Consider the following 17658-nt stretch of genomic DNA (forward strand, 5'->3'; position numbering starts at 1 on the left):
TGGTGCAGTCATGCAGTGCTTGGTGTAGGTGGGCGCCACATGTGCACGTGTTTTTTCTTTTTTTAGGTGAATCTCCACAATTATCTTGCCAACCAGATTAGCATTATTCTATTAGCAATTAGATTAGTATTATTGTGTGACAGAGAACATCAGCATGTGGTAAACTGCGTGATGAAACTCTGGCAACACTGGGCCTTATTTACTTGCAAACGTGAACCACGTGGTGGTCTGTGATGGATTGTGCGATGAATAATATAGGCTTTTCCATGGAAGTGTGCTACATTCGTTTGGTAAAGTGTGCTGCAAAAAACAGCGACGATATTGGCTCATCTTTGCGTAGGGAAACGGACCACATTATATGTGTGTGTGTGTGTGCGCACGCGTGCATGCTACGCGATTAGCAATACGTCTTGCTTGCAAGACTGTAGACGTGCGTTGTGTGTAATAGGGCCAGTCATAGCGATCAGGTGCCGATAGAACTTCAGGACCCGTAATTAGTGAGCCCATGTATCTCGGTGCCATCTGCGCTGTGTGCAGAAAAAAAAAATAAAAACTTAATTTGAGCATAATCTATCGACTGAAAGGTATGACTATAAATGAGCTCCTTGCATGTTTTGACCACTGCCGAAGCTGCGTGTATACTTTTCACCACGGGGAATGCCCAAATAGCAAACCACTGAAATTAGCACGTTTTAACGCAGATCTCACAGGTCACAGGTCTTAAGTAAAACTGAATTTTTTTTTTCTTTATTGTTATACTCACCTCTACGGCTTGGATTTCATGCTGTGATGATGCATATAAACATACAAAATTGTGGGTCTTATAAAGTTGAGAGCAGCAAAGGGAGGCAGCAGGCCCAGTGAAGTTACTGCACAACGGTGCGCTTTTGCTTTGTACATTCACATGACCATGACTAATAATTAAAATTAAATTATGGTGTTTAACATACCTAAGCTGCACAGTGACTTATGGGGGACATTGTGTGGAAAGGCTCTGGATTAATTCTGACCATCTGGGGTTTCTCACCGTGCTCCCAAAGCACGGTAAAAACTGTTTCTATATTCCTCCCTCATCTGAATTTAGGCGCTGCCACTTGGTACGGCTCCACTGAGCCGCTGTGATGGGTATGGCTGATAGTTGTAGCCGGAAGTTAATCTTTTATATCGTTTAAGCTACAGTGTATATGGGGAGCAAATGAGTACCTTCAAAGCAATGCAATACAAGTTTTGGTCGAAGACCAGCCATTTAAGCGAAGTATCATTTCGACAACGTAAAAAATGTCCATCATCTGTGATAAAAATGTTCACTTTCGAAGAGTAATAAATTTTTGTATCTGTTTGATCTATGGAAGAGGCACAGTCTTACAAAATCGCTAATGTTGACTTAAAGGGTCCCTGAAACGGTTCGGACAAATTTTGTAGACGCGTAGGGTGCAGCTACAGTAAAACATTCGCGTCACAATTTAAGTGAAGCGTCTCATATTACGAGAGCTACGGACGATTACAAGTTACCCTCCTCCCTAGCCATGCATTTCCTCCTCAACTCGCTCGCCGAGTGATCGGGGATAAGCTCCGCCTGCGCTGGCTCTACGTCATGTTGTGACGTACGTTGTCGTCTATTTCCGGTTGTCTTGGAGCCAGCGCGCGAAGGCTCGCCAACCTCTCCGCTAGCCGCCCGGCCGTCGATCCCCAGCTAGAGCGATCAAGCAGCGTGCGTTGCGAGCGTTCTGTCGCAGTGCCGAGCGTGTCCAGTATTCTGGTAACCACAGGCGAGCTGGGTGTTTTGACGGATATGCAGATGCGTAAACTAAAGCCCCGCTATACCGCTGTGATGAAGGAGCTTCGTAGACGTACGTGAGCAGCCTGATCGGCATGCACGGTCCAGCCATCTGGTGGCACAGAGCTCAAACAGCCAAATACAGATCTAATATTCCTGTAACCAAGTGTAAAACATTTGAAACATATAAAAAGACACGTGTTCAAGATTACGCTCCTGCCAAAAATTTGAGCCAGCAGCAAAGTAGAAAAAACTTGGTTACTGCTATATTAGCTGTGTGTTTGGGAGCGTTGTGGCTACGCCCCACTCCGCTGTAGCCTTCGCAGTGCTAGTCATTGAAAAAGGAACGGAAGCACAGTGGAGGCCGTGTTTGATTGCCAATAACTCCGCTTCTGCTGAACGCATTGAAGTAGTTTTTACGGCAAAGTATTTCTGAAATAGCCTATTTTCACTTCAAATGCGTTTTTCCACTTCGATAAAAATGAAGGGGGGGGGGGGGGTCATTTTTAGTGTTTGGATTGAGTTCATGAACCTGCAAACACTTAGTGCCTTCACATGGCTTGCCCACTGTAAAAGCCCCATATATAATATAGTTTGCAATCGCTTTCATAAACCTGCACCGAAATTCCATTTCACTGCTCCGAAATGGCATGGGCCAGTAGCATCACTGTGTTTTTCTTAGCAGGGTTTATCTCGCTCCTTCTAGCCACAGGGCAAGACATCTAAGCTGCTAGGAAAGAGTGAGATGAGGGCTGGGTGAGGTAGGTGGAGCTGTTGAGAAAGAGCGGCACTATTTTAAACATCTCTCAGTTCACATAGCCACTGTCAGAGTCCATTTGTGTCCCCGGTTGTGTTGCAGAGTCCAGTTTTCTAGGCCCGTTCATATGCTGACCAGCAGTAACCAGCATACTGCTGGTTAACCAGCAGTATCCGTTTTATCGGTCATGGAGTGGAGTGCGGTGAAGTGGCACCGCTCTCTCAGCTGTAGGGGAGGGCGAGGACGGATTAGTTGGGATAATAAAACTTGACCCTTCAACTTATCTGAATTCAGAACTGACAGTAGCTGAAGGGAGGGAACAAAACAAAGGAATGAAAGTGTCACAAGTACGCAAGAGTTGTAAATATGGGATGCTTGCTCACTTCCTAGTTGTATGGGCTGTGATGTCATGGGCCCACACGTGCAACCATTGTCACTTGTGGACATCGAGCACGGTGATGAAATCGAAATGCTTAGGAATAAAATACGCAACTATCTTCTCTTGACGGCTGTGCTCAGTACTTGTGTTGATGTGCACCCAAATTACCCATTAATAAGAAATTACCAACATTGTTAACATTAACACCTTGACCTACGTTAAGGTGATTCCACAGTGCTTGCAATGAAATCACAGGTGCTATAGGCGGTGGAGCACACAAGAACACAGGGTTGGCAAAAATAAACACTTTTGGGATGACAGTGTTGCCCTCTCTTGAAGAAACAACAGATGTCTGGTAGACAGCAGTCGTTTTTAAGATAGCGGATGTCTGTTTTTTTTGCTTAGCCAAGTTGCATTGAAAAATGTACTAGCATTGCCAAGAATGTTTTCAATCTTGCCTGAGGCAAGATTTGTTGTGGTGTCTAAAGAAATCTGGCCAGTGGCCATCGTGTTTGACTGTTATAATTAGGTCAACAAATGGTGGGGTTACGAAAAGTTGAAGGAAAGGGCACGTGGTCTTACGAGTGTAATTGAAAGCTGTCTGCTGCATTTACAGAGGTAATACATGGCTCAAATGTTTTGGACATTATTGTCTAGCAACTGGAAAAGTTAATTAATTAACCAGATTCAAGAAGTGTTCATTGAAATGGCCTTGGTTTGCAGGGCACAAATTAAACGTCTGGAGGCTGAAGTGCACACAAGAACAGAGAAACTGAAGAGTGACCATTTACGGGAACTTCAAGCACTGGCTGAAGAAAAGGAAGCACAGGTACAGAGTTTTGCTTGTAGCACACATTCTATTGGCCTTTGACCTTTCCATGCGGTGTGGCTGTATTGACTTTTCACATTTTTTATGACATCCTATGTAAGTGAACTCAGCTTGGCTGCAGACTCGTTTACAGAAATGTTCTCTCTGTGCTTAGCCACCTGATATTTGCTGCCGGATTGCATTTTTGATGTGCTAGTTTATCAGCTTCTGAACTAAGTCTGTAAAAGCTCTGAGTACCCACTGCAGTGACTCAATGGCTGTGGCATTGTGCTGCTGAGCATGAGGGCTCGGGTTCGATTCCTTGTTGTGGTGGTTGCATTGACGATGGGGCAGAATGCAAGAACGCTCGTGTATCGTGCTTTGGATGCACAATAAAAAAAAAAAACACAGGTGGTCAAAATTAATTTGAAGCGCTCCACTACAGCATCTCATAACCCATTGTGCAGTTTCTGGACATTAAACTTCATAATCTAATTTCAAGCTGTGAGTGGCCACTGCAAACAGTGCTGCCAGTGGCAAAGTTTCCATGCCGGAGTGTATTACTGCAGCACATGGTGCAATTACTCTTACCTTCCCATTCCCCTCTACAGCATTTAGGGTTGTACAGTCGACTTGCATTAATTCGACTCTGATGAGACCTATGAAATTGGTTGAATTATCCGGCGTGTCAAATCAAACAACAGACAGAAATAACACCTAAACGCATCAATGATTCATTGGCAGTATATTTGCCCCGACTCAAAAACGTGTCTCCGAATCGAGCGCACACCCATTTTTTATGGGTTGAAAGTAGAAAACTAACGTAAGCATGACATTAGAGCTGCTAAACAAATTAGACAACGAATGTGCACCCAAGTTTATAGTGGGGAAAAAAAAATTTAACATGGCTCAGATTCTGGCAATAAGAAAAAGAAGAAACCAACAAACTTTACCATCACAGAATGGAAATTTATTTACTTAAAGTCCATCATCATCTCTCAGACAGCACTTTATCACTGTCTATCAAGAACCACAACATGTGTTCCGTACGGTTCATAGCGCATTTGACATTCTTCATTTATCTAAGGACTCCTCAACAATTGCAAGTGGGATAGTGGTCCACTCCGAGATAACCTCTTCGCTAGTTGGTACTGTGACACATGCAATTCTCCAGAACATCAAAAACATGTGACACGACTTGTTGCTGCTTTTGCAATCAGACAGAAAGCGGTGTGTTGTCACTGTTTTCTCGTCATGCTATGTAAGAACTCACTTCGTCGCCATCCATGGTCGCCACCTTGTAATGGCAGTGGCGATGACACTGGCTGGGCTGGCTCTGACCAGTGCCTCCTTTATTTTTTTCTGTGACTGCTGTGTGAGCGCTGCAGCGTCTGCCGTGCCCTCTGCTCTCTCTCGATTTTGCTCCAAGATGCCGATTGGCAGCTCCACCTAATTACCCGCTTGCGGACGACGTTCTCCCCTGCGCACACCGGTGGTTTGTGGACGTTTCGTGCCGCGCTTCTTCTGTCGGCTGCAAGCAAGAACTTTAAAAGTTATTGGGTGTTTTCTCAATGACAATAAAAGAAGTAATCTCTGTATGCAATAAAAAATAACGGGAAATAAATTGTTATGATGACTCTTACTGGGGCCATAATTCCCACCTCCGTCAACTTGCAGACACTTTTAACCCATAGGTTTCTGGCAGCGGTTTCAGCAACGGTGAGGTTCTGGTGATGTTTTACACTGCTGCTGTTGTGTACCGTTTTGTACGTTGAGCAAGTGAAAGAGACCCTGGAGTGTCCTTTCATGACATACCTGGGGACAAAGAGCTACGGGAGTGATGGCTGCAAGTTATCGCAAGAAAGAACTGGGAGCGGAGTTCGAATTCAAATTATCTGGCCGTATGCAGCCTTCATTTTTTGGAAAGTGACTTTCTCCAGGACATGAAGAGGCGCATGCTCAAACAAGGTGTAGTGCCCAGTGTTTTTCTTTGCTATCTATCCGACATGAAGAAGGAGCAGCCTAAGGTGAGGAGTTCTAGCATTACACAAAAAAAGAAAGCATAATGCCTCTACAGCCACGCTGGCTAGCCTGTCTGCACCTGCCGAGAAAGTGTATTGGTGCCCTGCATCGTCGTCAGACACACTCAAAGTTTGCATGAACATGCCCGCTCAAGTGCCCGAGCCCAGATGGCCGAGTCATCAGTTCACATCAGACAGCATATCTGCAGTCTGCAGCCATGACGTGCCTGATACTGCTCCTTTGGCATTAACAATCGGGAAATGCATCAACTTCCTTTTTCCTACCGATGTGCAGTCAATATACAGGGCAGCTGCCCGTGCCTTGAGATCAATTGGTGCTCAAGCTGAATGGAGAAGTTCCACATCAGCCTTCCTAGAATGAAAGAAGTGGTGGGAAAAAGAAAGGACCTGGAAGGCACAGAATGAGAGGCTGCAGGCAACCGTCGATGCTTACAAAAAGGAGCTACAACGCTTAAAGGAAGAGTGCAATGTCAACCAATTTCTTCAAGTCACCAGAGACTCAAACCAGGGCAGTACGAAAGCCATATTAATTATGTATTAAGTGCTGAACTACAAGGCAAAAAAACCTATGTGGTCCGACACCACTATACGGCAGTGCTTTCCACAAAGTCGTATGAATACCTCAGGGCAGAGCTCCTCACACTTCCATGCAGAACGATGCTTCAAAAATACCTAGGAAGTACTGCAGGTGAAGTAGATTTTAGTGATCTTGTGAAAAAAAAAGGCTGAGCACCGACATGGAATCCCTCGAGACGGAACAAGCCAGATTGTGCAGCCTCATCAGAGATGAAATGCAGATCAAGCAGAAGCTTGAGTACAACAAGCAAAGAGATTTTTTCCCGGGGAGATGTTGACATGGGAGCTCTCAACAACATTTTGTCGGTGTCTGAAAGGAAGGAACTGGCGAACTCGAACTCGCTCTTGTGCTTTTTGCTCTGTGGCTTGCATGTGAGGTTTAGGATCCTTCACGAGGGCCGGCACTGGTGAGCTACTTGCGGAAACCACAAAGCACGTCATTAGAAAGACCGAAAAACTGGGATTTGAAATCGTTTGGGTTGTGACTCACAACCATAAAATAAACATCACAGCAATGGAAGTATTATCGTGTGGGCAACTGCAAACCCAAGTACCTCATCCCGCCGATCCAAGCCGATGTTTGTTCCTGGCATTCGATCAGAGCCATGTCATAAAAAACATCCGAGCACAGTTTCTGGCAAAAGAATTTGGAAAAAATTACGAAATTTCGTCAACTTACATAAAGGACCCCTACGAGATGCAACAAGGCTCGATATTAAAGCCGGTCCGTTTTCTCACAAGAAAACACCCCTTTCTATCAAATATAGAAAAAATGGGAGTGAAGCGCGCCATTCAGTTGTTTTTACCTGCTGTGACAGTGGCTTTGTCCTTCATGAAGGACCATGCAGGGCATACATGTGACACAAAGTTTGCCAGCATCGGACCAACTGTGGAGTTCATGAAGAACATATGCAAATGATTTGTCCTTATGGATGTCAGCAATTGCTAGCAACATATTGATACGGAACAGCCGCCACAGTGTGGCTGCACTGAAGAGGAGGAAGACGACATGTTCCCGCTTGATATAGCGTCACCATCTTGACTTCCATTGGCTTCCGTGTAAATAAATTGTAAATAACCTTGGGCATCAGCTACACGTAACAATATTCACCAAAATCAGCCGGACTCCAAGCAGTTCTCCGATCCGGAGGACTTGAGACTTCATTGGCTGGAGCTTGTTTTCTTAGAATATGTTGAAGACTTGAAATTGACAAGCGAACTGCAGAACCTCCTGACGAAAGAAACATACCATGCCCTGGTATTCACAACTGTGCCTAACGTTCAATGCGCTAGGCTTTTATTGGAGAGAGGATTCAAGTTTGTACTGACATGTAAATTATCGAGCGACCCCATAGAATCGCTCTTTGGGACCCTTTGGTGCAGTACTGGGTGAATTTGCATGCTGGATGTCAGAAGCACTGTTTCTGGACTTGAGAAGATGCCGAAGGCGGGAATTGTCACTGCTTCACACGTCAGTAACGTACAAACTTCAAGCTCATTCTTTTCCTCACGCAGCATTATTAGGAGCAGCGAGACAGACAGCACGTCAACAAAAAAATGCGCCCACTGCAGTGAAATTAGTGCAGCAGACACTACATGAACCTGTGCAGTTTCTCAAAACCTTTTCTTCGAACACCAGACATTGCGGCGATTTCCCTTGTTGCAGGATACATATCCTGTGTTGTGAGCGAGAAGATTGAGTGTGAGCACTGCATGTCGCTGGTCGTAAAAGCACAAGGGAACAGTTCTAGTGCGATAGATGGTTTGATCTCACACCGGGACAGAGTAGGTTTGTGCTACCTCACTCAAGAGCTGGTGCATGTTCTGCATGGTCTGAAGAGGTTTCTGGACACGATGCTTTCAGACCGTGTATCCCCGCAGAAGCCCTTGGAGACATGTTTAATGTACAGTGTTGATGTTATTGTTGCCTTGCCAGTACTGCTTTGTGACCGTTGTGATCAAAGCCACAGGCACAGACTAGTAGAACTTCTATGTAAGAAATTCATGAAGCCGCTTTTCACAAACTATGCCATTGACTTCACTGACAAGAAAGCAGTAGCCAGGTTTCATGAAAACAAGCCACTGTCTCGCAAGTTTTTAAAGCTTCGATGACTAAACGATAATGCACTTGTCGCTTGTACGCCACCTTTGACACTGAACTTATTCACGTCCATGTTTGTTTAGTTTTAGTGGTTCATACATGTCTGTTTCACACATGTCTCTTGTCCCTATGTTATTAAATTGTTGTTTTGCTTTCTCACTTACCCCTGTGAATTCAATTTATTCTTGACTCGGGCTCTCGCCGTCAGCAGAGCACTTCAATTGCTCCAAGATAATGGAACAGACAGATTTTTGAACGCTTCTTTCTGAACTATGCTCTCGTACGGTAATATGGAGGACTCGTAAACACGGAATACTATAAAAAAGTAACATACTATTTAAAAAAAGGAAAAAATGCGCGGGTTAGCAACGGCTGCAGTGCTTCGCAGCCGCCACTGTCGGGGAGATGATAATAGCTTAGTGCCACCACGCAGTCAATTGGATCGGCAGAGCGACAATGGGACACCAATGGAAATGGGTGTGACGCAACGGGCACAGAAAAAAGAGGAGGCGCTGCTCTGACAGTAGGCTGTTGCGAAGGCAGTTTTGGTTTTGGTTTCGTAGGGATCCCACGGGGCCCAAGCATTTTTGAGGCGAATTTTATTGGGAAAAAAAAAAGATGCACAATAGAAACAGGTTAGTACTGCAAGAATTTATTGTGAGGTCCTGTTTTGGCTTTAAGATCTTCTTGGGGCTGGCCGAAAATAGGAATGTTCCACGGGGGATTACGTGCATTTGACACATTCACTGTACTCTAAAGTTGCCAAAAACGGGCACTGCCGTTATTAGAGCCACCACGGCCATCACCATTGGGGTCAGGCGCGTGTGTGATGACCAGCCAAGTTCAAATTATCTGGCGAAGGCCAATTTCAGAGTTAAAATAATGACAGTTTAGTCCAATAGAAATGTGTGGGCATCGGCTGACACTTTTGGTTTGGATGAAATTAACCGAAAAAAAAAAATGTCACAATTTCGCCCTAAGGGCGAAGCAATGAATGCGATAGCAACACAGCAATGTCATACGAAGTAAGGTGAGCAGCTTTGGTAGCAATATGAATTGTAGTAAACATGAGCTGATTAAGTAAGCAGGTGTGCTGCGGCATAAGTAGACCGACATGAAGAGAGACTCGATGACCATGAGAAGGCGCGTGTGAAACGGTGGTGTTGTGAGAAGCGCTTCCCGTGGGCAGCGCGTGCGAAGGGACACACCTGTAGCGCTGCACTGCTGATCCGGGCAGCATTGCATGTGTAGCGTGCGTTGGAAAATGTGGCCCGACTATTACTAACTGAATGAACAAGCGTGGTGTGAGCGCACACAAACAAACATGAATAGATCACACTGAATGACTGCAGACAACGACTGTCAAAACGCTGGCAGCAAGCGCATATATACGCCGCAGCAGCGGGCGAAGGTACGTGCGGTCTGTCGCTTCAACGGAAACTGAGTGGCGAATGCACAGCGCATAGAAAAGGTCAGAGCCGTGTGGAGATAAGAGACAGTGCGGCCGGCGAGCGACGAGCGCGGTTGTTGGCAGAGTAGAAGTGCACCCCCCCCCCCCCCCTCCCCCCCTGCTCCCTCCGGCGCTGGCCCGCTTCCTTGCTTGCGCGTGGGAGATTGAGTGCGTTCGCTCTCCGTGATAGTACGCGTCCCCGCACGCTTCCGCTCGAGCATACGGCGCGCGGCGACGATTTTATCTATACGGGACCTCACGGCGCCGCCGACGCCGACGGCAGAAATCCGGTGGAAGTGTCCATATAATTGCTATCACAATAAAATATAATTAACTGGAGTCAAATTAGCGGTAGTCTACTGTATCACAAATATGAAAACAAGCCTCAGAAATGCTTTCCTAATAAAGAAAGCCCTGGGTCTATTTCAGGCATCCAGAAACTCTTAGAACGACATCCATCTTTGCAATGCCAGTTAGTCCATGCGATGCTAAGACATTGCTGACATGAAGTCCAGTTTTACGTTCATGCAAATGCTACAACAATTTTCATAATCGCATGAATGCTCAGTTTTTACGCTGCCAGAATAGTCATTGTTAAGCTGCTCATATCGCAAAAATATTTTTTTGAAGAACAGCACAGATTTGTTGAATGAGAACGCCTTCGTTGCACTTGGCATTAAACACTAGGAGACTAAAATAGTTACCTCTGGTGGCATGTTTGTTCTGTGATTGCTTGGGTGAGTGTACTTCGACAAGATACGAGGTCTTGCATTCATGTTTTCTTGCCTCAATTATTTTTTCAGTTGCGTGCTAAGAGTCTGGAAAACCAGGAAGAAGCAGCTTCATACAGGAACCTGCAGCAGCAGAACCTGGCAGACAAGGCCAAGCAGGAAGCGGAAGTGGGTTCTCTCTGGCATAAAAATGTGAGCATCACTGCTTTTGCTTTCATATCTCTCAAGTGCACACTTAAAAAAGTAAGCATCACTGCTTTTGCTTTCATATCTCTCAAGTGCACACTAATGGGAAAAATAAGTTGAGCTCTGTTTTAACCCTTCTGGGGCAATACAAAAGAAGCTGCTCTTACCATGAGATCCTCGATACGTTATTTGCACTTGAAAAAGGGTACATTTAAGGGTACAGAAAGTGTGCAGGTCCTTGCAGAAAGGCGAGGCCCATGTAAACAGATGTGCCCGTAGAACCAACCTCCCGTGACAAAGCCACAAAGGATGAAAAGCCAGAAAAGACTAAAAAAACAAGACAGGTGGCGGCACTGTCTTGAAGCTCCCTCATTAGCTTGCTGCCGCGTCATGAACTTTGATGGGGTCTGCTCAGGCCTAGCTAATTTTCTATAGCTGAAGATGGGCTCCATTCTATTCTAAAAAAGCCGGAGACTGAGCTTGGCAATTTTCAAGGATTCTTATAAACCCACTACAGCCCAAATACAAGAAAATACTTTGAAATCTGTGATGTCACACCAATCTACAAGCGATGGGGTATCGAGACAAAATTCAAAAATTCAAACTGACTCTTTACTACAGTCGAATCTAAGCTTCATTTTCTTACCGACAATGTTAGCAGCGCGCCAAATAACGCGGCGGCGCCTCACCTTGCTTAGAGCTCAGGAGAGACCCCTCAATTGAACGGGATAAAATTTCCCCTGAATTACGTTAGAATATTCTAGTTTAGCCAATAAAATGGCAGTGAGTCACATGTTGAACTTGCACGCTGCGGCAGCAGCGCAGAGGGAAGCAGCGGCGGAGGCACAGTTGCCACGCCCGCAAATGCTCGCTTCCCGATAACGGCAGAAAACGAAACTTCAGGGGGCGGCTAAAATAAGCTGGCGCCAGCCCGGCGGCGGGCGCGCACGGAGATGTGCGCACGGAGTCGAAGGTGAGAGAGCTACGAGGGAGTTGAGAGGGAGGGCGAGGGGAGCCACCGAAGCGGCGGAGTACGCGGCCAAATACGCTTTCCTCCCTCACCTTCGACAGTCTCCGCGCGCACCGTGTGCCGGCGCCGCCCGCTCAATCTACAAGCGATGGGGTATCGAGACAAAATTCAAAAATTCAAACTAAGCTTCATTTTCTTTGTTAGTAATCAACCTCTTACTGTGAAATTAACAAAAATAGAATTTTGAAAGATTACTTTATCAGTCTAAATTGATGTAGTATTTCTCTTTAGTGTCCCTAACAAAACTCACTCAGACTAGCTCACAAAATATATCTTAAAACTTAGGAACTTAGGCTTGCACACATCCAAGCTCTGACTTGCAAACAGCCTCACATGGGCTGAAGCTCCCTCCCCTTAGCCCAAGTGATTCCAAGAGTTTGTAAGTCGCAGCTTGAGTGCAAGTGACATGCCTGCTACCCATAGACCTGTCACTTTGGAAGAGTGACTGGCGTAGTCCACCCCAGACATGATGAGGGCACTGCTCGAACACCTTAGACTTCTAGACCTGGCTGACGACTAGGTCTCTCTTTTCCCTGCGAACACGGACTTGGTGTTGTTTCACATCCGATAAAGTTCTCTCTCTCATTCACCTGGACTCACTCAGATTTGCTGTCAGGTATGCATCAACTTTCAGCCATAATCATCAGCCATAAATACAGGCTGATGATGTGCATCAACTTGAAGCTCTTCCTTTGCTCCTTCAGAAAGAACGTAGTACCACCTTTTGACAGAAGTGGTGACTGCACATCTGTTATACTGAGCAGTAGGTCACAGGCCCGGCCACAGCGGCCACATTTTTACAGGTGAAACCCTAGGCAGTCAAAATTAATCAGGAGCCCTCCAATACGGTGTCTCCCATAGCTCTAGTCTAGCTTTGAGGCATTAAGGTCCCTGAATTGATCAATTGCTACGTGGTGGTTCCTGCACTAAAATTTCATGACTAGACACTTTGAGCATCTGCTGTCAGGTGTTGTAGTAAAAAGGTGTTTCTTGGATGACTCCTCAAAAGTAACAAAGCAAACTCCTCATTACAGAAATCTGAGAAGAGTTGTCGAAGTGCACTAAGCACTTCAGTCATGGGGCAATGATTTCCTACAGTAGCGGTAGTTGAGGAAGGTGATATACCTTTGTAAATACAATAATGAGTTTGAAAGAGCTGACTCATGAGTGTATTTACTAGTTTGTGGACCCATGCAGTCTGGAAAATTTGTGGACGTGTCATGCTGGGCAGGAAAGAGAGAGAGCACATTGAATTAAAGTGCCCTTCCACTGTTTCACTTTATGAGAAATACACCTTCGTTTATGACAGAACAGCTTCAGAATGGCATTGGCAGTAAGATGGCTTCCCTTAATACATGCGTCAGTTGTTAACTCCTACATCAAGCTCTAGAATGCCTGCCTAGACTAATGGAATACACTCAATACAGCATGCCCTGCAATAAAGAAACCATGAAGATGTAAACTTCGGATGCTAAGTAGGCATGAATATAAACAAGGTGTGCTGCAGTCTTCATACCTTTGTTGTGTAAAGGCGTTTATTGGACACCAGCCGTTTGGGCCGTCCGTTGTTTGAAGGTCCGAGCTCTCAGCACGAGCGGCGTTTCTTGAGGAAAGCGCAGGAGGGATCGACCCACTAGAAAGGGCTGGAGAGCGTGACCCGCTATGGCGTTCGTATTCTTCGCTACAATCACCCCCGAGTCATAAAGCATAGGTCATAAGCAGTTGGCATAATTCAAGATTTTCAGTGCCTACTTGAATTTTTCATTATAATAAAATAACTGTAAGGGCAATAACATAAACAAATCACTGTTCATCCGTCTAAGCTCTGGCAGTACTTACTGTAAGGTTAGTTGTGCCTGAAAGCGAAACAAAACATTTTACCATGCTGCAGTTCGTGGGGCATCTCGTTGCCAGATTTTCACTGGGCTTGTTGGATGGTTGTCATCATTGTAGCACACAGCTGGTCAGAGAAGTGTCATGCATGGATGAATGTGCGGGCATGTAGTACACACGCAGTTAACTCTTTCCCTACCAGTGGGGAAAATAGGTGTTTTTTGTAGGTTATGCCAGATTTTTTTTTTCTGAAGGAACTACTGCACTGAATATTTTATGTAATACATAAACAAAAAGCAGAATGGATGCCCTTTTAACGCATAAATGTTTTATTAATGAGATGCATGTTATAGAAAATATATAAATTGCCAAAATCAAGATTGTGAGATAAAATTGAACAGTTTGTAAAGACACGCTTGTATCTACTTTTAAAAAAATGTTACGAAAATTATTAGATTACAAAATGTATTTCCGTCTATTAGGGACTATCTCCGAAAAAATCAAAATTTTTCATTGAACAGGTTTTCCGGTGCAAAAGTTTAATTGCAAGCACTACAGGTGGGTGTGCCGGGCTGCGGCCGCTGATGTTCCGGGCTGGTTTGCGTTGTCGTCACTCTCAGAGTCAATGTTCGACGAAAAAGTTGACTTGAACATAAAGTTGTTACAAGAGTAAACAAAAGTATATAAGCATTAGAGCTTGGCTAAATTTATCATAGACTGTTCTATTGAGTGTATACCACCACATTGGGTCGTCTCGCCAACTCCGTACTATGCAACTTAGAGCTACAGTTTCCATAAGCCAACCAGTAATTGGCTGCGTGTTTCGGAGAAAGGAGGAGGTATGTCCAAATGTGCAGCACCAGTTTGTCTGTGATCCTTTCGTTCAGCCAGTACCATGCGACTCGCACCTTTAATTTCGCACCTAGCATTTCAGTAGGGGCGCATGAATAGTGTGTTTTGAAACCGAATCGAATACGAATTGAGTAGTCCCAGAAGCTAATTGAATTGAATCAAATATCAAATAGTTTTCTAATACTTTTTGAATGATGAACAGCCGTCATCACCATTAGTATAAAACGATGTCACATACTAGTATTCCTAAAGTTGGCAAATCTCTGGCCTCGTTTATTAAAAGTACAAATGGAGCATTAGACGCAAACAGAGAGTGCGAATAATCGCTGCATATAGAGCCTCTAAAGTATGGCTACCTAAGCGACATAGCCTACTCCACTACGCAAGTTCTCGTGTTTTTGTCTATACTATGCTTGTGAGGGCAAAAATTTACCATGCCTTTGTTCCACTTTTATGTTTAATTGGGTGCAGTTAATGTTGTGAAATATTCGAAAAGTATTAGAAAAATATTTGCATTTACAAATAATCACTATTCGTTTCGAAGACTGAATCAAATAGTACACTATTCAATTCGTTATTTGAAAGTTTCAAACATTTGCACGCCCCTACATTTTAAGCATGCGACATAAAGCTTATGCACCCAGGCTGTCACAACTCACACTAGCTGGCATGGTGGTTTTCAAGGAATGAGCCACAAGAAAATGAGTTTGTTAAAAAAATTGTGGTATCTGATTTTTTGTGCATCTGCAGGTTGAGCTTGAAGGACGGCTCAAGGGCCAGGAGGCTCTCAATCAGGACCTCATGACTGTTCTTGAGAAGGAGAGGAACCTGAATCAAGAGCTTACTGAAGCCATGGGCCAACACGAGAAGAAAATTGCCCACCTGGAACACCAGGTGTACACATTGCAGTCGGAGGAGAAGCACAAAGACATGCTAATTGGAGTTTTGAGCAGTAAGGTGTCTCAGGGCACCACACTAGGAGTAGATGTTCCTGGAGGGCACCAGCCTTTGCCACAGACTGTCTCCCACGGCACTTCACCCATTGAAAGTGGCAGCAAGGCCGACAGTGGCGTGCAGGGCATGTCATCCAGCAGCAGAAGCCACGAAGAGGTGTCCGTGTGCAGCGTTGCTTCGCAAGTGTCGCCGCAAGAAGGGTTGAAGTTGGACCAGACGTTGAAGGAAATCACATCACAGCTGAACGAGAAAAAGGCTGCTGTGCTCCAAGCAAAGCGACTGCTTCGAAGCACAACCAACGAGCTTCAGAAACTGACAAAGATTGCAGAGGAAAGGGCTGAGCAGCTTAGACGGCTGCAGTCTCGGATGCAGAGCACTTCGACGGCAGCATCCACCCCTGGCAGCCGCGAACACAAAGCCAATGATGACGATGCATGCAATGTCCGCTTGACCAGTAGTGGGTTCGTACCGTTCTCAGCAGCTCCTTCCTTCTCTAAGACTGTCAGGAAAGTATGCTACAAGAAAGTGGCCTCTACTCCAAAGGAATCACTCAGCACTCTTGCAAGCGTGTCTAGCATACAGAATAACATTGAAAGTTCTGCAGGTCCACCTCACCTTGAACTTCGCTTAGAGGAGATGTCCTGTGTTTCTGACGATGTCTTCGAATCTACTTGCTTGCGTGAGAAGCACTCGGTAGGGAATCGAAGTTCCATGTCCAAAGCAGTGCGTCGTGTGCCTGAGCCTTTAAGTAGCACGCATGAAATGGGAAATCTTGAAACACCGCACAAGCTCTTGGCAGATTGCTTCCAATATTTGAAAGACAAATCATACGGGTCAGATGCTCTTTTGAAATCTCACATTGTTGACGATCAGGACCAAAGATCAGAACGCATGTTCAGTTTTGGTTGCAAACAGGCAACATCAGTATTGGATCGATCTTCAAAAGCTGTCACTCCCATCAGAACCTCCACGGAAGCAGCTGACACAAAGAAACAGAATATGCTAAGTGCTTCTACTGCTATAGAAGACAAGAGCCCAGTACAGAAGGCAATATCGCGCAGTCCATGGGAGCAAGATCAGTGTTGTGGGAAGAGAAGCAGCGGCCATGTCATCCAGTCCACTCCTTCGTACGATTTCCCACTGCTGGGCAAGAGCAAGGTTTGGAATTATGGGCCCTGTGACTGCAAGAATCCGACTATGAAGCCTGCTTGTAGTAATGCGAAGTCATGCATTTCAAGTGTGCAGAAGAAAGGGGCAAGGAGATCCCTCACATTTCCAGAAGAAGGGGCGTGTCCTACAGCGCTGTTCGCACATTGTTCTGCTGGGGCATCAGACACCTCGAGTGCCCCGCAGGAACATTCTTTTCGTGGTCTGCCCTATTCGACGCCGGTTAATGTCACAGTTCACGTGCAAGCTTACCCAGAATCCAAGGATTTTCGTAGATAACGTTTTCTTAACTCCCTTGTCATATATATGTTTTTTTTTTCTGTTCATGCCGGCAGATTCATATGTTGCCAGCCTGTTTGGTATGATAGGTCTTGTGAATAATGCGCACATATTTTCACTATTTGTTTCATGAGTTAAATTAATTTTTAGCTTTTTTTAGCTGTTTTATGGGCTGTTTTATAAAAAGTGCGTAGCATAATGGTGTCAACATATCTTTCCAAGGACTACTGATAGTCTTAGCAGCAAGCACATGGATTATAGGATGTGCTCATAAGCATGAAAATAGGAGGCATCATTTGTAAGCTTGTACAGATGTTTATTTTTGTTTTACATACCTGTCAGTTGGGCAGTTGGTGGCATCTGCTTTTTTGTAAGATTTTTTTGCACTGCTCTCACCAGCCTAGTGTGCTGGTGTTGTGCAAGAAAGTGTGCAGCTAGGCTGGTTTTAAAGCAGTATGTAAACAACATTTACCCTGTACAGTGCTCTTTAAGCATTCTGCATTTATATTATATGAGAGGCACTTCGAAGCTCAGAAGCAGCTCAGCGATATCCTTTCCTCATAATAAGCTGTTTCAAGTTCTTTCCGTGATTATCAGTCCTCACTTGACTGCTACTACGCTGTACAGAAGCCAGCATTCTTAGGTTGCTCTGTAGAACATGTTTCAGTTTAGCTGTGCTAAAATGAAACAAGATAAAGCTTAAGGATATAAGCATTGCCCTTAAGGATAACCAAAC

At 45.0% G+C, this 17658-nt stretch overlaps 1 protein-coding gene across 5 annotated transcripts in view; it reads left to right on the plus strand.

Moving 5' to 3' along the window:
- The window catches only part of LOC119449456 (uncharacterized), a 32363-nt gene extending 15213 nt beyond the window's left edge, over positions 1-17150 (plus strand). For 2 of the 5 annotated variants that reach the window (XM_049665211.1, XM_037712633.2), the window contains exons 6-8: positions 3637-3742; positions 10694-10813; positions 15273-17148. In XM_049665211.1, the coding sequence (XP_049521168.1) occupies positions 3637-3742; positions 10694-10813; positions 15273-16922 (1876 nt within the window). In that variant the 3' untranslated portion in view covers positions 16923-17148. Of the gene's footprint in view, positions 1-3636; positions 3743-10693; positions 10814-15272 lie in introns of all 5 variants that reach the window. The other 3 variants (XM_049665213.1, XM_049665212.1, XM_037712632.2) reach the window with 3 other exon arrangements.
- The last annotated feature ends 508 nt before the right edge of the window (positions 17151-17658 follow it).

The sequence above is a fragment of the Dermacentor silvarum genome, chromosome 4 (assembly GCF_013339745.2).
Source record: "Dermacentor silvarum isolate Dsil-2018 chromosome 4, BIME_Dsil_1.4, whole genome shotgun sequence".
NCBI lineage: Eukaryota > Metazoa > Arthropoda > Arachnida > Ixodida > Ixodidae > Dermacentor > Dermacentor silvarum.